A 21,418-nucleotide genomic window follows, 5' to 3' on the forward strand; every position below is an offset into this window, starting at 1 on the left:
CCAATATCTTTTTTTACAGTTACTCTATAAACTAAGGTCTGGTTAAGATTGCTGCAGACAGATGACTCAATCCTTCCATCATCATTGAAGCCCTTATATCTACAAAATGGTGATACTCACCTTAGGAAATACTGCTTTCAGGAGACTGACAATTGAAATACAGTGGTTGTTAAAAGCTAAATAGGCATTTTCCAACACAGACCTTTAGGCAAGATCAGAGCCTTGGAATCACATTCTGCTTCTAAATTTCATGGCCAGGTAAACATCTGCAACCCAGACTCAGTCCTTTGTGCATCCCTTGAGTACACCCCTTCTATTAGTCAATGCTGCTCTTACAGAAAGGAGAAAAAAAAAAAAAAAAACAACAAAAAACCAACAAGCCATGTTAAAATCCGAAAAGCAGATTGCTGCTCCGGAAAATCATTTTTTTCTTCTTCCTTCAAAGCCCCTATCTTTCACTCTTTACATATGGTTGAAAGACAATAGTCATTTGAAATATGAAAGCTCTCCTAGTAGAAAGGTTAAATATAAGGCTAAATGCAATAGGACTAAATGCTTTTATTCTTTTGTGATTGCTGTGTGGGAAAAGAAGGATTTGTAGAAAAAGCAAACTGACAAAGGGAAACAGAAAGAGATCACAAAAAGAAAATAAGATATTGGAAGAAAAACCCTCATATTTAAAATAGAAGACATTGCTAAATCCACTTCCGATCAGGTATTAGCAACCCTTCAGATGATGGCCAGAAAAGTCAAAATCTCTCCTTTGTTCATAATTTCAATATTATTACTGTCCTTCTGTATCACTCACTCTGTTTAATAGCCTGGGGTCAGGCTCCAATTTTTCAAACTTTACATTATTAACCTTATGATGTATTCACTTCTTTCTGCCTTCTCAGCACAATATTCCTACCCACACATTGCAGAGAATATATAATACATATATAATATTACAGTCTGCCTTATGACTTGCATACTTAGTCAATAAATAAAATATGTAATATTCATAAAGAACTTACATCCATACAACTGGATATACAACATATGATTTTATCATATTCAGCTGTACCTTCTAAAAGCTGTTAGTTTTCCTACATTTTGTTGTGCAAATACATACAGCTTCAGAGTTTCATAAGGGAGGAAAAACAAGAATCTACCTTGTCAGCACAGTCCACAAAAAAGGCTATCAGAATTGCATTTTTTATGCTAACCTGCGTATGAAGACTCTTACTGACAGTGGAAGCCAAAGTGTGTTTCACAGTCTACAACAGTTCCACAGTAGGAAAAACTGCTGCTGTTCCCTTCTGAAGTATTCCTTATCAAGGACACCACAACTAACTTGCCACCCTGTTCAACTCAGGGATTAAAGAAAACAGGTTGGTTCTGGGCCTTCTTCTATCTAGCAGTCCAAATCAAACATGATTTTAATGACAGTTAATGACAAAAATCTGAAATCAGTTTTTTTGTTATTGCTGGCTTCATTAGCCTGTTCATTTATCTATTAAGTTAATCATGAAGCCTGTAAATTGGCAATGTCAAAGCTTTTGCTGACTTCTAATTCTCTTAGGTGATATATATTGCACAAATAAGAAAGCTACATTAAAATGCCAGCATTATATACAGCACCACATTTTCCACTCTCGCTGAAATGATTTATCATAATCATGTTCACACTCACTCAGCCTCCTGCACCATTATTTAAAGGGAAACTGTTCCATAATTGCTAGTATGACTTTGACAAGAATTATATGATGAGAAGATTTCAGTCATTAACCATCTAGAAAGATCAAGTGTTATCCTCACATTTGACAATGAAAGCTATATCGACACTTCATCCAGTCACATCACTTTCCACATTCATATATATTACCAATTCAGGAAGGGTGCTTTTCTCCTACCTGCTCTGAAGAGTAAAAGGAGGCAGCAAAACAGAATTTTAAAGCCTTTTCAAAGGAAAACCCAACATCTCCTGAAACAAAACCCCCTACCCCTGAGCTGTCATTGTGTTTGAGGAAAAGCCTATGAAAACCAAAAAATATACTAACAATACCACAAGAAAGGAAAGAAATTAAATATAGTAGAAATACAGTGCTTATAGTATCTGGTAGGATGAAGCTGGTTGATTTACTGTGTCTACATGCAGAGGAAACACCTGTATGTTTCTTTTCCTGGATATAGTACCACTGCACTTCACGCTGCATTGCTCTAGCTCTGTGTCTTTCTGCAGAAGAAATTGTTCATCCATTCATTCTCTTGGATATTTGTCTGCCTTTAATACTGAAAACACGAAGGTAAAAAATGAATGTCTAGCAGTAGCCTTTCCAGTCCACATTTACATGCCTAAATATAACTGTTAAGCATCATCACACTTTATTGGATATTCTGGATGCATCACATCATCAACCTTTACAGCATTATTTTAAAATCATGCTTAATGTTTCCATGGTCAAATATGGACTTAAAGTTAAGCATCCATTTCGTTATGATGACAGGTATACCTTGCTCTATACTGTTGCTATGGTAACAGATATGGTAGCCATTAGATTTATGGTAAAATGTATTCCCAAGACGTACTTTTTTTTTCATTTTCACTTGCATGATTGTATCCAGCTACCTAATTACAAAGAAAACTCAGAGGATATGCTCTTAGCTGAGACCAACAGCTCCTATGAGGTCTTGCATTCACCTTCTTACAGTTTAAATGTGGGAGATAAAATACACCGATGCTTCAAACAAAAGATGTCAAAATCCTTGCTCCACATGAAACTAATGAAAAATTAGGAGATTATATGCTAACTAGGACTTAATTAATTGAGTACAGCTATCCCAAATCCTGTACACTCTGACAGGGAAAATATTTATCGCCTGTGAGAAAATAATTTTTGGATTTACTCAAGCAATGTAAATTATTAAAAAAATTCCAGACATATTTCCTGCCTGTTACTGAACATACATCAGAATTCTTCGACTCATTTAATATTTTAAACATACCTTATGGCAAGACTATTTTCATTCAAAGATGTAAATGTTACAGTTTTCATCAAAATTCTCAGTTTTCAAAATTTTCATAAGACAGGTAAGGGCAAAAACTTCCCCAGCAGCAGCTGAAAAATAGTGTCCCAGCTGGCATACAAGCAGCTGCGAAAATATTCCTAAGCCACAGCCATTCAAGTAAATGTGTACTACACATTATATAAGCTCTTTTCCTGCCTCTTTTCCACAGATCAGTTTTAAAATATGTATTTGTTCTAACCAAATTTTCAGTATAAATCTTTGCATTTGTAAATATACATGTAATAACGAATCTGAACTCTAGTGGGTAGCTTGGACACTTTCTAGTGGGCAGCTCCCACTGGTGCTGTGGCCAGACTACACCCATCTCTCAAAAAACCCACAGAAACACTCAAGTTGTTTTGAGCGGAAATAATACAGTCTTCATCTCAAAGGGATCATGGAGAAAAGATGTATTACATCCACATAGACAAGGGCCTCTTAAAAACTGAAGTCCAACGTAACTGGACTAGTACTCTAGTATGTGGTACAATCAGTGTAAATTTGTAGTAAAACAAATAATATTTAAAATGTTAGGTTTTACAAAAAGATGAACAGTATGATATTTAAACTGAATTACAACCTTCTAAAATGATAATGCATCTCTGTAATTATATTTACAAGAAGAGATATCCACAGAGGACACAAAACAATTTTAAGCAACCGTAGGTTCATGCCATCAAAGAAACCACTTCCCAAAAGATTTCAGAGCATGTTTCCTACTTGTCCATGTGATTACATACTTCTTGCTCCAGTGCTGCACATAGTGCCCATGTTGCTTCTGAATCTTTTTCGAGCCACTTCAGAAAATGGAAAAAAAATCAACTAAAAAAATCAACAGTTCTTGGCTATGGTGATATCATCCAGTGCTATAAGCAAGCAAATCAAGAGCTAGTGAGAACTAAAGGCCACATTACAGGAATAAAAGTACCATCCCACCAGATGGTGCAAACATTTAGAGCTTTTCCTTACCTGCCTCCTGTCTCTCTGAGACGATGATGACGAGGAGGCACTTCTATGTGATGGAGTGGTTGTTTTGTGAGCTGGAGATATACTCTTCTCCTCTGAACTCATCTTTGCAACAAACTTGTATTGATGATCTTGTGCTTTTATCACTCATGTACAAAAAGACAAGGAATAGTCTTCCGCATCCTTCTGTTTCACGGTTTATGGACAGCCAAAGAGGAATTCAGTCTCAGCTGAACTGCACCTTAACAAAGAAAAATGTGAAAGAGTGAATGAATACACCCTCGCTCCAAAGTAGTTCTGCAGCAAAGAAATCTATTGACTATTTAATCCAAAGGTGTCCCAGTCTTTTACTCCCCTTCCCAAACACAAATGCATTGTTCTGCCTTCTCAGAGAAGATGACAATGGTACTATATTAAAAAAAAAAAAAAAAAAAAAAAAAAAAAAAAAAAAAAAAAAAAAAAACAACTAAGGAAAGGCTTTAGTAATTTACAACAATTCTCAGGCAAAGATTACAAATTCTTGAGAAGGGAGCATTATCCCATCCTGCAGAATATCACAACATTATCAAGTTGTGGACTTCCCATACTGCCCAGATACCACTGAACACCCCTTTATAATCAGTACTTCTGGAAAATCCTGCAATTAGAATAAGGACTGCAAGCTGTTTCTTAAAAGCAGGTCCCTCTCTCAAAGATGGTGGCCTCACAGTATCAAAGGCTTTACTGAGGCAGGGGGGAGTGAATGCCTGGGTGAGCATTTGGCTACCAGCCAGAGCTAACCCACCCCAGCAGCAGGAGGCATTCCCTTTACTGTTTACTCAGCCACTGCTAGTACATTAGCTCTTTACAACTATCAGATGTTTTCTCTCACCTCACCCAAACACTTAATTTCCACACAAGAACTGAAAAATAGATACTTAGAGCAACACAGAGGATACTTGTGTCAACAAACAGTCAAACACTATCTGTCAAGCCCTATCAAAATGCTGCAAGTACAGTTCAGGAATGGAGTTACACTTCTCCATTTTTAACAGATCACTGTGATCTTGCTTCAGCTGACTGATATTGTGTCTGATCTTCCATTAACCTTGGATAAAATTGTTCCCTGAATGAGATACTAGCTTCAGGCAGACGACATATCTTCTCCACTGCCCTCTCTCTAATTTTGAAATAGTGCCCTTCCACATACACTGTGATGACAGCACATCACAGGTCAGCACTGCTAGCTGATGGAACACCATGTTAAATGAAATCAGGACAAAAATACATTAACTAACACTCAGACACGACTACAAAGCTCAAGAAACTATGATATATTGGAGGCAGAGCTCTAGCTTCTCCAGTCACAAAAGATATCCATGCAAGAATATCATCCTGAACCCAGATACTCAGAGGCAGCTAAATAATTAATTTCATTGTGCCTTACAGCCAACAGCTTCTGAATACTGTACCCTAAGAAACACCCATGCTGCAGCCCAGATCTGTGATGACTCATAAGTAACAGAGACCTTTTCTGCTTGCTTTACTATAGGAAAGTGGAATGACTTCACTCCATTAGTTATCAGTACTTTTGCAAGTATGAATCTCATCCATATCTTATGAATGAGCTTCTATCTCCATCAAGGAGCCTCCCATAGAACTACAGATCCCACATATGATCAACAGAGTTCACACAGCATCCAGTGACATGACTGGGAGGACATGGCTGTTCGAACAGCTGCACAACACATTTGTTTCAGAACTTCAGAAAGGAAACATAATGAAGCTGCACCCAAAGAAAGGCTTTTCTTTCTATCCTAGCATATTAGGGACTATTGTTCCAGCTTAACAGCATTTTCATACCCTACAAATGCATCAGGGAAATTTTGGTCAGAGAGTTGTACCAACAGGGATATCTTAAGGTCTGTGTAATTTACGTATAAATAAAAAATGAAATTACAAAAATTAGAACAAAAATATTATAATCATAGTTCGCAAAGCTGTGCAGCACAGCTGAGTTATTTAATAGCAAATCTGCAGTCACTTTCAGCTATGAGGTCACTGAATTCTTTTTAGCACAATAGCCTTTAGGCAAATGAAAACCAACCCCTTTTTAAAACATCTGATCTTCACTCAGTTGACTCGTAGAAAAATTTATATTTAGTAATGGCACAGAAGGACAGTGATCTGGCACTTCAAGTGTGTTTTGAAGGCTCTCAGGAAGCCCTGTAAGCACAACAAAAAAAACCATACAATGCAAATTAGCAAGAGCTAGCATTGAACTCTTTATAGTTCTTACACATTGAATTTGGATTTTCTTCCATATTGCTGAGAGTCTATCTTCCAATTTTGGCTTAAAATTTGGGCAAGAGATCTTTTTAGAGCATGCTAGAAGAAATAAATCCAGTGAAACTGACATAAAGAGACACCAGTCTCTGTGTAGCTCTCATTGAAGCAAACAATTAGAAATCTAATATTTTGGCCAACAAATTGAATTTACCTAAATGAAACTGATGTTTTTGAAACATTTTTCATAGGTTTTTTCCATCGCTCATTGGCAATTTTGCTATTGACTCTAGTGGGAACAGGAACAAGCCATGTATTAGGGTAGTATATTTCTACAAAATAACAGAAAATCTAAAAACACGTTCGAAAACCATGATGTTGGGTAATTATGCATTTTTTCTGATAGTGTTTCCTAACAAGGATCAAAACATCTGTCTCATTGTATGAGGTCAATTTTATTATTCCTTTACTTTACAGCAAATATGTCCTCAACTTGGAAGTATTTTAATCAATTTCATCAGAAATCAATTGGAAAAAAATTAATGACATAAACAAGGGTAACAGTATTGGCTGTTGGTTATTAATTGCTGTGTGTCCAAGTATCATTGACCTGTAGGCTGCATTTTGCACACACCAACTAAATTCCCTTATGAACTGCTCAAAACCACCTGTCAGTTTATGACCATAAGTTAATTCAGCACATTAAATGTGACCAGGCATCGACTAGCTTGAAAGTTGCTTTGCCATGAGTTCCCAAGGCAGGAAATATATTCATTGCTTCTAGCGTATGAGAAGAGACAGACTTCCTAAAATACAAAAACCAGACACTGCAGAAAGACTTCAGTCATCAGAAGTATGACTTGTCCAGCTAGGAGTTTTGTATTCATCTTTTTATACCAGCATCTCAACTATTTTGCATTTAAAATACTATTTTTAATTTAGTAATTATTTACTGGTTCTTCAGTACACTTTAAGTTATTTATTTTTTTATTGAATGTGATGCATATAGAAAAGTAAAATGCTCTACCCAAAGTCATGCAGACAGTGAGTCTTGCAAGGAGAACATGCAGCGAGGTCTTTTAACTCTGATCCATAAGCAAAAAAATCGTGTGCCATGATTGTAACATCCTCCAGATGAGATAAACCTCTATATCTAATTCCATTCATGAAGAAATAAAAAATTACTTTACAGAAACTAAAATAAGAAATTATTTAAGAAATACACTAAAGATTCTTTACTGTACAGTTAAGAAATTGTTTATGCTTTATTAAATATCTAGTATTGCATACTTCTTCTACAAAGGAAAACTATTTCACCACTTCTTGTAGTTCACCGCTACTTTATTTATTTCTTAAGCTAGCCCTGGAATTCAAGATGGTGTTTTCTCAATAATGTTTTTGTGCCAGATCTCAATTGTTACAGTCTGAGCGTGGAGGAAAAAGCTAGGGATTCCTCATTCCTTACTCTTTCTCTGCTTCAACATCAGAATTGAATACTTTTTACCATACAGTTATTTTTTCCTCATTTATTCTCTGTTCATTAGTGTTGTGGTTTGGTGCTTTTTCCCTGCAATCTGTGGTGTCTTAAATCAAGTATTCAAAAGATCTTAAAAAAATCCATTCCTTTCCATCCTCAAAGGTTACTCTCTCTTTCTGCCTAAATAAATAAAGGAAAATGATACATTTTATTTTTCATAGAGAAAACCACTTATTTTTACACTAGAGATATTATGCTTATCCACAGTCCTGCTGTCTATCATATGAAAGAAAATTATTCCAGATACATCAAAATAAATCCATTACCAAGATGTAGTGTGATTACTTTTTATATCAATGTTACACTAAACAGCTTGAAAGACAAGGAAGCATTGAGAGCTAATTTTTGATTTCTCATCACCTTTTACACCAGCTTACAATATGTTTGATTCAACATCTCTTAAAAGTATTTCCTGGAATTCTGTGGATTGGACTGTCCAGTAGTATCAAAATACTGAAGTAGAGACTGAATCTCCATATAAAAATTCAGTACTCTTTATTTTCTTCAATGAACAAACTACATTGTATCTGAAGTATTTTTATGTTATTTGCTAAAATAAAAGAAAAAAAAAAAAGGGTGGGTAGAGGAACAGAATGGAAAAAGGCTATTTTTACTGGGCTGAAAAAAAAGTTAGGTGGTTTAAAAGGTGTGAAATAGAAACACAAGGAATTAAATGAGACAATACACCAGGGACCAAACTGGGAAAAGACTTAGGAAACACAAACTGTATAAACTGCACAAAATAAACAGGTGACACAGAGGAGAAAAGCAGCCTGTGGAAAAGAATATTAGCAATATCAAAGGTAGGAATATTGTGGCTATTGCACTTTACAAGCCTCTACTGTACGGCAAGTCCACTGACGCTGATTAGGGAATCTCTGTTCTCTCCCAAAATCTGAATGTTGCCCAAGCCTGGGCAACTGCACCAACTGCAGTATGGTTTGTGAAAAAGCTTTTAGCAGAAATGACAAAAATGTACAAATGCATGAGCTGCGTAAATCCAGAGTTATAAATAAATGCATGTCACATAAAAGATAAATTAAAGTTCTCAATGGGCAACTCTAAATGAAGTCTGTATTCAAATAACAGACTTCTGTGATAAATGTTATGTTGTTTCTCACTCTGATTGAGTCTTTTCTGCAAGAGTGCCCAGAATGCTTTACAGAGTGTTTAATATCTTGCGTGGTATTGAAGTAATTTGAGAAGACAATTTAGGGAGCAGAGACGAATCTTTCGACATAAATGAAACAAAAATATGCAAGTGCCACTCGCATTATTTCAAGGAAAACATTCAAACTGATCAGTCAATATGGAGCTGCTTTTCACTTGGGAGAGAAGAGGTTTTCTGTGATGTACAACACAGTCATTCAATATTTGAGTACTCAGTGAAGGCAGACCTTTGCTCTCATATTATGAGGAATATGTAACTGCCTCTTTCCCCCCTTTACTGCTGACCTTCCATGCAGGAAAATCATAACCATGCTTTTGTTACAGTACATGAATGTTTCCAACATAAAAATATGATGGAAATAAAACTTCTCAATGCGGTAGCAATGTTGTGATATAATAGATCACTGATGGGAAATAAGCAATTTGTTGTTTTGGGGTTTTTTTCGACAAATAAGCAAATCATTCCCTTTACAGACACTATCTGAGAATCAGCCACATCATTTTAGCAAAACATCAACTTCTTAAGAAAAGATTTTAATCAATTAGCTTTAAGATTTGTTTTATTTGCAGACCTCTGACCAGTGAATTTTAAATCCTACATAGCAAAACAACACTCAATTAAAGGGAGCCGCTGAAGATTTATTTTCAGGTCCAATATTTATAAGTAGGAGTAAATGAGGTGCTACAGGAAAACAGGGAAATCTAGCTAGCACTAAATGGTTTTTAAGGTAGAAGATATTGGAATTCATATGACTGTGTTACTATTGCTCCTTTTAGGTATTGTAAAAGCTGCATACTGAAGGTATGGATAACAAACGTACATTTTTAATTGTAGGCATTCATAACAACATTGGCATTTACAAATTCTCAATCTGATATTATATACAGCAATACACACAGCGCCTACATATTGCTACAAATATTCTTTACCTCATATTCAAAAGGATCTAGATCCTGACTGTAGGTAGGAAACGAGTCCAGTTCAGCATTACCCCCAGAGAGTAGCTTTGATACAGACCAAACTGCTGCACTTGGTCAGTGCAATTTGCAATTTCCATGATCATAGAATCATAGAATGATTTAGGCTGGAAAAGAGCTTTAAGATCATCTCTAAAGACCTTTATCCCCATGCAATGCTACAGGCTTGGAAATAAGTGTCTGGAAAGCTGTCTGGAAAGGACCCAAGGGTGCTGGTCAACAGTGGGTTGAACATGAGCCAGCGTGTGCCTGGGTGGCCAAGAAGGCCAGTGGCATCCTGGCTTGGATCAGAAACAGGGTGGGCAGCAGGATCAGGGCACGGATTGATCTGCAGTATTCAGCACTGGTGAAGCTACACCTTGAATCCTGTGTTCAGTTTTGGGCCCCTCACCACAGGAAGGAGTCCCCAGGGAAGTGGTGGAGTCACCATCCCTACAGGTATTTAAAAGACATGTAGCTGTAGCATTTGGTGACATGGTTTCCTGGTGAACTTGGAAGTATTAATCTGTGGTTGCACTCTATGATCTTAAAGGCCTTTTCCAAATATAAAGATTCTGTGGTCATGGAAATGGCAAACTGTGCTGGCCAAGTGCACCATGATGATGATGTGCCTGAGATCATGGTGTTAATCAGTGGTCTCTCTGCTGCAAGGTGATCAAGGCACACACTCAGACTTTCTTCTGCAGTCACTTCACTGCTGAGCTTCAGCCAAACTCTGAGATGTCGTGTTTGCTTTCAAGACCTACTGTGTGGTTAGATGTGGGCACTCATCTCTTTCACCTCACCGATTACTGTTTGCTCATTTAGCTACATATAACTAGAAATACACAGTAGCAATGCAACCACTAAACTCAACTGACAAAAAACCCAACAGCTAGCTATTTTATCTTATTTCATATGATGACAGACAAAAGCAGTACTTATCCATTTTAGACATGCAGTTTCCTGCAAAATCTTTCAAGAATAAACAGTTAATTGGCTAAGACACAATGTTTATGTCAATAAAAGCAAATTCTAAACCTGCATCACTATTCTTAATTAGGATACCACTTCTCCTTGACTGATTGATATTCAATAACACAGCAAAAGTAATGGAATAAAAAAGCCTCATATTTCATAGAGCTCATGTTTTACACCCCTACATTTGACAACCTCCCATAACAAGCATTTGTTGGAAGAATTATCAAGGAAATTAAAATTAATTAACATAGTGTTTCTCAAAACAGTGACTAAGTTTATTAAATGCAGTGGTTTTAAAAGTCCTTAGGCTTTGTTTTGGTGGTCAGGTTAAGGGGTGGGTTTGGTTTTGTGGGTTTGGGCTTGGTGGTTGTTTTTTTCAGGGGGAGGGGGTGTAGGGGAAAGAATCTTGTGGGGTTTTTGTTTTTAAGGTCTACTCTACATAATCTCTTCATTTTAAACAGCATATTCCACAGGAGATTGCATTATCGGCAAACATCGAGACACTTTTACTTTCATGTCATCCTTAAGAGAATGTAGTGCCTCCCAACAATTTACAGCTGGTATGATTTCTTTAAAGCTAAGTTAATTTTTTTTTTTCCAGGTGGCTAGTCCAAGTATGTCTCAATAATATAAAATATAAAAATTGTATTAAGAAAAAATACTTGCATGGGCATGTAACTGTAAAATACACAGACTTTATCAAATAGATGTATGAGGTCAAAAAACAGTCAGAATCAGACAAGAATAGGACAGTACAACATCTGCCTTTTCTATTTTCTGCTTGTCTACATGAATAAGCAGAGTTTTCTGCCCTTCTAGAAGCCCTGAAGCATACATGGTAATTAGTGGAGTTCCAGTATGACAAAACCTCCAGTTTATTTCAAAATAAACCCTCAGCTCATTTGCAGTCTCTGAGGATTGCCTCAATAACTGAAATGACCCTAGGATTTTTATTAGGAAATCTTTGTTGTTCCATGTTCCTCAGGCTATCACAGTAATAGAATACTATTGATTTGTATGGCATGGATATTTTTTGCATACGACCGAGGCAGAATATCAATCTGTGTCATATGCATTTGTAACAGACTGCTGTGAGTAGAGGGTTAAACAGATTCACAAATTTATAAACACAAACATGCAATATATATCAGTTAAACATTAAGCAGAAAAAGTAACAGGTGGACTTTAAAAGCCTTTCTAGACTAATCTAAATCTAAGTCATCTTTTTTTCAAAAAAAAACCAAAGAAAAAAAAGCAATGCATGCTATTACATCCCTCAGGCACTTTTTAAAACTAAAAACCTTGCTGGGGGATTTTTGTTTCCACGCAAACCTTTTCAGAGAATCACATTTTTAAATTTTAAAATAAATAAATAAATAAATAAAAGCAAAAAATTTTAATCAAAACTCAGGAAGTGCTTTAAAGAATAAAAAATTTTCATGTATCCTGCTTTTTTGGGGGGGATAAAACCCTCACAATTTTCAAAAAGCTCCTTAAAAGAAAAGCAAAACACATTTTTTTCCTTATTTTAGCAATTAATTTTTTCTTTACCACTGGGCAACCTGGACAAAAGAAAAATAGATTACAACTCTAAAGACTCTTAAAATGCTTTCTAATTAAAGTCTCAACTGAACAGTGATGTAAAGCAATGAAATTAATTTCCCTTCTAAAAGAGCTACAAAATGTTGTCACAAAAACGGTACTAATCCTCCAGAGCACAGGAGCCTAAAAGCTTCTTGTGACCCTTGAAATCCATGTCTAGCTGCATTTTACTGCCCTCCATTTATTAAGCTACCTCTTGTTCCTCTGCATGTTTTATTTCCACTATCACACAAACATTACACTTTTGCTGTGTTTCAAACTTACCAAGTAAAATTTTCATTCAGAGTAAATTAAGAAATGTCTATTCTATTGATCTTGAATTTTGAACATTATCATCAAATGCTTGCAGGAAGGGTGTAAAAAAAATCAGTGCTGTCTAAATACAAATGTAATGTGTTTATGGGAACAAATACAAGCCTGGAACTGATTGAGTTTGATCAGATCATGGAGAACTGAGAGGAGAGATACAAAACTGGCATATTAGTCAGAGCTTCCACCACCCTGACTTTTGGGGTGCTAAATGGAAGGTCACATCCAGGAACAAAAATCAGAATGGAATTTTATTCTTAGAGGCAATTAGCTTGACAAACAATAAGAGGATCACAGCTGCACAGGACAATATAGTTAATAGCTTATATATAATCTGGGAAATATTGAGGAGGAATAGGGAGGCTGTATTGCCTCTGAGACTGCTACTAAATCACTGTGTCCAGTTCTGCTGTCAACATTTCAAAGACATTCACAAATGGGTTCAAGAAAGAACCATAAGCATGATGGCAACATTGAAAAACATCACTACTAATAAAAGATTTACAGAGGTCAACCTATTTAGTTTGTCAAATAGAAGATTGAAGTGTCACTGGATGAGAATCTATAGCCCACTACACAGGCGGAAGGAATTTATTGTTAGAATTCTTCTGAAAGATATACCAAAATCTAATGGGAAAAAAAAGGAGATAAATATATGCAGGTTAGAAATAAGGCACAGATTTATAATGTTGAAGAGGTATGAGAAGACGTTTTCATATTCAGACTGGAATTTTTAAGGTTTTAGGATGGGGTTTTATATATTCCAAAGCTCAGTCATCCCTGCTGATTAGGAAGCAGGAATTCATCCAGGGCAGTCCAATGATGTATTCCATAGGAAGAGTTCAGGTTCCACCATAATGCAGCCTCTCCCTCCCACAGTTCTTTCTCACAACTGATACCAACCAACCAAGAAAAAAAAGAAAAAATCAATACATAAAAGAAGAGATATAATAAAATGGGGTTTTTTTTTTCTTAATTCTATCTCTGCTGCACCCCATTAATCTCTCCACTTGAGATTCTCCAATTTTGTCACTAGGCATTTATTAAGTCTGATCTTTTGTATGAGAGAATGTTAAATGTTCTTGAAATCTAAAGCAATCTATATTCTGATCACTGTTAATATTTTTTTCCTTACTGCTTTAAATAAATCTGACATGTATGTTTAAAACCTAACTTTCCACGAAGAGCAGGAGCACTTCATAAAGTCTTTTTTTAATCACATTACTATATGAATTTCTTTGCACTTCACTCAGTGATCATTTCATTAGAAGGACAAAAAAGAAAAATCGACAATTATTGTTCATGCCAAAAAAAAACCTAAAAAATGTCTTGAGCACTTGACAAATACCTTAGGAATCACAGGCATGCCTGAAAAGACCATGAGATGGAATAATCACTTTTGAAGTTCCTGCAAAGTCTAACATACATTGACTAAAATTAAACTGAGCATAAAAATGGGCAGTTGCTCAAAAGTAGTTTCATGACATAACAAATCAGTGACAAAAAACCCCCACAACAACAAAAAATCCCTTTTCTCTTAATACACAATGGTTATCTCTTGACTCTTATTCCATAAGGGAAACACATAATGTTTCCTATCATCACACTAAGCACTAGGTCCTGCACACTTCAATAGCTAGATATGCTTAGTTCTTCCTACTTTTGAAATACTAATGAATCAACATTCAGCTTCACTGACAAAAAACACGATGTACTCCAAAGTAACATTCATTTGTACTAGAAGGAACTCTCTACTTACAACACTACCAATAATTTCAGCTGAAATTACACCACACTAAATTGTCTCTGCCTGTGCACAAAGAATGATCCAATATGAGGACAGCAATGCCCCAAGGCAACTTGCAGAGAAAAAAAACTATCTGAGTAGTCCTAGAATATTCTCATCATTGAAAAGCTGCATGTTTTCCATCAGTTGTTGATTTCCAAAAATTATTATAGACAGAAAACTACTCCTAATAAGTATTGATCTTTACACATAAAGAGAGTATAAAGCCATAAGAGAACACTGGAGTCATCTAGCATAAAAAGGATGAAAGGAATTTTCCAGCTTAGTTCCTGTTTGAAATAAATCATATACCATAGTAAATCATCCAACCCCTATGCAAAAGCACTCAGTGGTGTAAACCGACTACAAATCCTAATAAGTTCTTGAAAAAATAAATTTTCCCGAATTACTAAGAATGTGCATGCTATTTCTCCTTTAAATATGTCTAACCTCAATCTTAGCTAAGAATTCTTGTTAAACCTTTGCCTACTACACAGAAGAGCTCTCTTCAAATGCAAAATTTGCTAGGGCACAAATACACTATATTTACAGGACTTTAGGCATCTAACATCAGTTTTCACAGCTTTCTCAAATATTTTTAATGAGTTTGATGAAGTTTAGAGAAGAATTGGCATAATTAAAGAATTGACAAACATTTTACAGATGCACAGAGAGGCCTGTACTTAGTTAATTAAGAGGAGGGCTGAAACGTTGCTTGAGCAAAATGGTAAGGTAAGTTCCTAGTTCCCACAGCAGTGTACTTGTTTATATACTCTAGAGTTCAACATGATGCTTAATCACATTGCACGCAGAGACATGCTGTTTCAACAGTATACTGGTTAGAGGTATGCATGAGCAATTATTCCAATCACAGATGAATTTCACAATAGCAAATCACCTGTATATTCATAATAACCCACATTACACTCTTCCATCAGACTTATGCAAAACTGGCTCAAGTTATGCAGGGCATTGTCTCCCAAAGATACACTCCTTGAAAGTCTGTGTAGGCTTCACAAACAATAACAAAAGGTCTGACGGATGAAGGAAGGAACAAACTGTAAGAACATTCAAAAAAAAAAAGTACAAAAACCTTTGGTCACAATTAGAAGTGACCATAAATATATCCATAAATTAGCAAACATGCCAACTGGCAAACAACCATCCTTTCCTCTAACATCAAATGTTGCTATTCTCTTCGAGCACTATTCTACTTACACTTCCCCATAATTTGGGACATATATTTAGTACTTTTGGTGTCTTATAGAAAGCACCAAGGTTAGTAATGCCCAGCTGAGAACCTTCTTTCATCTGTCTAAAACCAACTTGTCTTTTAACACCTCAGTAAGTGACAATCATTACTGCATGACCTGCTGGATTAGCATCACTTGCAAGACATGAAGTTTGTTTTCCTCTGCTTGACACACAATAAACCACAATATGTACAAGAGCAGCCCAGAACAAGATTGAGACACTCAGAGCTATGCAGTCTGGAAATACAGTGTATCAAGCTCAGTCAATCGATTGAGAAAGGGGTTAATTTTACACAGGCTGGAGAAGAGGATTATTCTGTGCAAGTGACCAACATTCACATCCACCAGCCTCATGAGAGCCTCATGCTTGTGAGATAGCTGGTGCTTAAGAACACTTCTATCACCCAAGTGCCATATAAATAACCTGTGATAACCAGCACAGAAGGTATGTAGGGATAACAGAGCAGCAGAAGCATAAATATCTTAATTTTTACTACAAATTTTTTCCCCTCACTGTTCTTGATCTTGCATCAATCCAGATTCCCACAATTACTCTGTCTTCTGCAAGGCAAGCCCATTCCCATCAAAGTTCAACCTCTCTGTCTCCACTCCAGTATTTTTCATTCTTTCTCTCCCTTATCCTTCAATCACAAAGTACAGACCACCTCCCTACCAACCCAGTTACTCCTTTATATTTCATGACAGTGTCAGGTTCCTTTTCCTTTTTCTTTGTTCACGTCCTCTTATAAATCGCACACAATCATGGTCCTTTGAATTTATCTTTCCTTTTCTAAGCCAAGATCTATAGATGTCCCACTTTTTTTTTTTGTCACAGAGCACAGCCTAGAAGGTCAGCTCACAGCAAAAAAATTCTTTCGAAACAACTTAAAACATATTATTTGCAAAAAAAATACTCTTCATGGGAGAGGCCATGGCTGCAGATTCTAATTATAAGAAAAAAAATAAACTAAGAGAACCTACAACTAGAATTTAAAGACCAAATGGCTGCACCTTCCCACTTTGCAATAAACAGGCCTTTCTCTCTAAGGCTGAGATACGAGGAAGTTTTTCTTCAGCTTGATCTGAACAACAAATGAGTGGCATAACAGCAAGCAAAGGAAGTCCTATTTCAAGACTACTAAACCTGTGGTATACTATCATTGATAAGAACTAAAACAGTTTTTTTAAAGTCCTCTGATTATTTGAGGTGAATTTAAAACTTTTAGAAATGTTACCACACATTCTATCTGGCATTCTATCTGTGAATGCCACAATCGCACACTTTACATTTGTAGACGTAAACATCATTAGAGAGAAACCTTTCAGAGAGCTGCTCAGAGGATCAGTGAGGTAGACTAAACGCAAAAACTGCAGCAAGCTCTGACACACATCACAGAACTTGGAAGGTGAAAAATTGAGGTTTATTTTAAGGTGAGAGAGAAAGCAAATTGATAATACTGGGGAAGATAAAAAGAATTGTTTCCTTCTTCTCCTGAACAAGCACAAGTGCCCAGAGTTGGTCAGTTGCTAATAAAGTATAGGCAGCCAAATGTGAGGTTCAATTATGAAAGCAACACTCAAGCATTTTGCTGTCTGGTATGCATTAACGTCAAAGCGAATAGCAAACACTGCAACTGAAAAGAACAGCCAAAAGGCAAATCCAGCATCTGGCCTGTCCTGGCCAAAGGCAGTGACTCAGCTACAGTCATAGGGCATAACAAGAGATGGATGTAAAATCTAGTAGTCAATAGAATTGCTACTCTAGCACAGAAAACTGATGAAGTCAACTAATAGAGCTGAAAGAGGGCTCTTCTGCAGGCTTGACCATCTCCACGCCAGTCGGCTGGACAGGGTGAATCATAAGTACCAAGTGATGGATTTTCATGAATAGTGACATTGCTTAATTCATAAAGGAAATACAAGATTTCTTTCTCTAATACATTCAGTTAAAAGTAAAATCAATTAAGGATGAATTTAGACTTAAGGTCTGTCTGAATTCAAATAATTGAAAACCTCAGGTCACCTAAAATAACATCTTGCCCTCTGATGTTTATGAGTATCAATGACATAACAGAACACCTTGACTTTTCAACTTGTTTTGTGCTTCCTGTTTTAGAAGAGAGCTGATATTCACATGCCGAGGAGGACTAAAAAGTCACACAATATACCAATGAACTACCTGAGTTTTTTACTAACTCAGAAAATGTGATCTTTCATGCAGGTGAGCTAACACAAGATTGACCAAGAGTACCTATACTACAGTGAAAACCTAAATCTTTTGCAGTTTCAGCTCATGGAAAGATCATCGGGGCAGGAACAAAAACAGAGCAAGAAAACATAAAAAAAGCTGGAACAGTTTCTGCCTTCTGCTACTGCAACTATTCAAAAGTATGCTTTTTTTTGACTGTTGTAATGGAAGTAGTATAATCTTTTTAACAACAAAAAGGTAATAGCAGTGGATAGCTGTATTATAAATTATAGAAATTGTGGCTGCTGGAACACAGTTTATGACTAATTTCTCATAATGCAGTTTTTATGCACACACTTCTTACAGGAAAAAAATGCACTAAAATACTTTAGAAATCTTTGAATATTTTATTAAAGTCAAAAGTTGAAGTGAAACATTTATTCGCTTCTCTTCTGTAGTTTGATTGATTATTAACTTACAGCCTTCTCCTTTGTATGGTAATTAGATCACACAAAAAAATGAGCATTTCAGTGGAAGCAGTTTCTGCAAACAACCACACTGCCCTGAACAGAGGCAACTCTTCCACCCCCATGTCCTGGCTGACACCATTGGTCCCAGATATGGTGCAAGTGTTGGTATTGTTTCATCTTTGTGTGTAAATTCCCATACGTCCTTTTGCTATGTATAGCCCATAAAACAATTTTCTATCAATCTTTCACTTACTGTATCATTTATCATACCTGAAATAAAAATACAGAAATCAGAATAGCAAAATGATTCCTATGTACTTTTAACTCAATGAAATCTAACCAAAATACGATTGTTTTCCATCTAGGAATGAGTAGCACAACCAAATCAGGAGCTGCTCGAAGTCTCTTAGAGTTTACTCTACTCAGTCTCTAAATCCCAGAGGGACTGGAGAATTAAGTACAAGTATCAGATGTTAACAGGGATTGTCACATCCTCACTTGCTTAGGCTATCCCTGTGTCTGATGGCAATCCTGCACCTGTGTTTTCTGCACGGTATCATGTAAATTATAATGAGGGTATGAAGTATTCACCAGTCTGATCAGACTAGCAATTCTAAATTCAAATTCTGTCCAATCTAGATTTAGTAAGCTAAGAACTATAAATCAGACCTCTGCATTAAGAGCATGACAACTGCAAACCAAGCTGCAACTGCAGATGCAATGAAGTCAGTATGACTTCGCAGTATTTTAACCTTCCCTAGTAATACCTGAGATTTGGGGCAGTCCACTCAAGAGGAGATCGGTTGCTTCTTTTGTGATGGGTTTGTAGTGAAAAGATACACTGAGAAGTACTTCAGAGGCATAAAATTTTTAAATACTGGAAAAAGTATCAAAGAAAATTATTGAATTAGCATGCACCTACTGTCAGATGCAATGCTTGCTGTGCTGTATACACAGGATAGTTTGTACAACGGCAACCAAAGACATGGTTGTAAAAGTGCCAAGTGCTCTCAGCACAGCGCCAGGCAGGTTGCAGCCTTCTGTCTTAAAAAAAAAAAAAAGATCTAATAGAATATGGCTGTAAGAGTTCTCAGGTTTGCAGTAACCCTTCAGAAGCTTTTGCAATCCAAAAGAGCTAACAGGACCATATAAGGCAGTGGCTTCCTAGCAGTAATGTGCATTTTCAGTTCACGTTTAAATAGAGACAGAAATGGAGGAAAAAGAAAACAAAAAACCCCAACCAACCAACCAAAAAAAAATAATCCCAAAACCCCAAACCCACATAATTTTCTACTACCCTACAGCAACTGTTAAAAAAAGTTGCTAAAAAATGTCCTCCTGTGTGTCTATCCAGTACTGGTAAAAATCTGATTTCAAAATGACCGGTTAAGTCACTGGTATTTGTGCTTTCAATGCAACAAAATCCCACTAGTTATCTTTTCCAGTACACAAAGAGGCTGGATCACACATATCTCGCTCTTCCTCTGGTAGCTCTGCCTCAATCCTCCCCTTAAGTTTCACAGCTGGTAATGCAAGAGCATTGCACTCCACATTCATTCCTTGCTTTCTAGGAGTGCTGCCTGCTACAGTTGTTTAATTTACTTTCCACTACCTAACCAGTCTGCACTAGAAGGCTGCACATATGACAACTGAACTAACATAGATATATATGTTGTGCTACAGCAGCTATTAATTATAATACAACAGTTACATTAATATATATGATAGGCCTCAATGGAAAAAAACAGCTCTTAAGTATGACCAATTAAAGGTTAAGAAACTGTGCAACTAGTACATTCCAAGAATAAAAGCGATCAATAACTCCAAACATCTCAGAGATTATTTATCCTTGACAGGCAAGGCCTCTGTAGGAACTTTCTACCTCAAAACTGGTAGATCTACAAATCTACAGTCCCAACATGGTTTACTTTGAAGGAGTAGGGAAAAGAAATGTGGGATATAAATTGTAGATAGATCCCTTGTATCTGCATGTTTTCTTGAATAACTGCATCACATTTCAGATGGGTATTTCCCTGACATACTATATCCATAGATTAGAGATGATGGTGCTAATTGACCATTTATAAATACAGTCTGCCTGCTGCAGCACTGAGATGTAAAAACAGAGTGTACAGCAGAGTTCTCCACAAGGCAACACTGAAGTGAGAAAGATTTTGTCAGTGTTTGGTAAATCATAGCTGGATATGGCTTTGCTGTGACCTAGAAAGGTCTTTTTAGAACTATTTTTGCCTGCTTTTTAAGTGTTGTTCTTTACACTAGCAACCCAATAACAGACTGTGTTTGTCAACGTGATCTGTAAAAAACTGTTTTTTCTCACATTCCACAATAAAATGACGCCTTGCTTGAAATGCTGTTCGTGGCACAAGGCGTTAAGCTGAGTTCTGCCTCCAGCCTCCAGAGAACAGCTCAGCAGGAGCTAACTCCCAAACCTATTTTTATAAAGAGGACAAGCCTGCTTTTCCAGATCAGATTTTCACACAGGGGTTTAAATAAAAATCCTATTTCATTATTTATAATGGTCATTTCTAACTTGTCATAATGAACCCAAGATGAAAGCTATAGAAAACTAAAGAGCTTTTATATTAATTAACAAAGTAATTATATGTTGTGGTTATTTGCTTAAACAACCAATTTCAGTCTGAAGTAGTTACCCTCAGGAACCCGTGGTAGCTGAGTGCCAATACCACAATATTTGCCATACACTGCATTAATCCACATGCCAAAAATAATCAAAGGCTAAGGATGTCACAGAGACCACAGGAATACTCATTTTACCTGCTAATGGTATCAGCTTCTTTAATCACATCCATTAGATTTAAACAGAACTTTAAAAAAAAGGCACAGCAAGAAGGTAGAGAGCTG

General features: G+C 36.4%; 1 protein-coding gene across 6 annotated transcripts in view; it reads right to left on the reverse strand.

The window, feature by feature from the left end:
- Positions 1-21,418, reverse strand: part of OSBPL6 (oxysterol binding protein like 6) — an 89,528-nt gene that overhangs the window by 42,571 nt on the left and 25,539 nt on the right. For 5 of the 6 annotated variants that reach the window (XM_027636873.1, XM_027636878.1, XM_027636877.1 and 2 more), the window contains exon 2: positions 4,021-4,258. In XM_027636873.1, coding sequence (XP_027492674.1) covers positions 4,021-4,122 — 102 coding nt within the window. In that variant the 5' untranslated portion in view covers positions 4,123-4,258. The remainder of the gene's footprint in view (positions 1-4,020; positions 4,259-21,418) is intronic. The other variant, XM_027636875.1, reaches the window with a different exon arrangement.

Source organism: Corapipo altera, unplaced genomic scaffold, assembly GCF_003945725.1.
Source record: "Corapipo altera isolate COAL_440 unplaced genomic scaffold, ASM394572v1 45, whole genome shotgun sequence".
NCBI lineage: Eukaryota > Metazoa > Chordata > Aves > Passeriformes > Pipridae > Corapipo > Corapipo altera.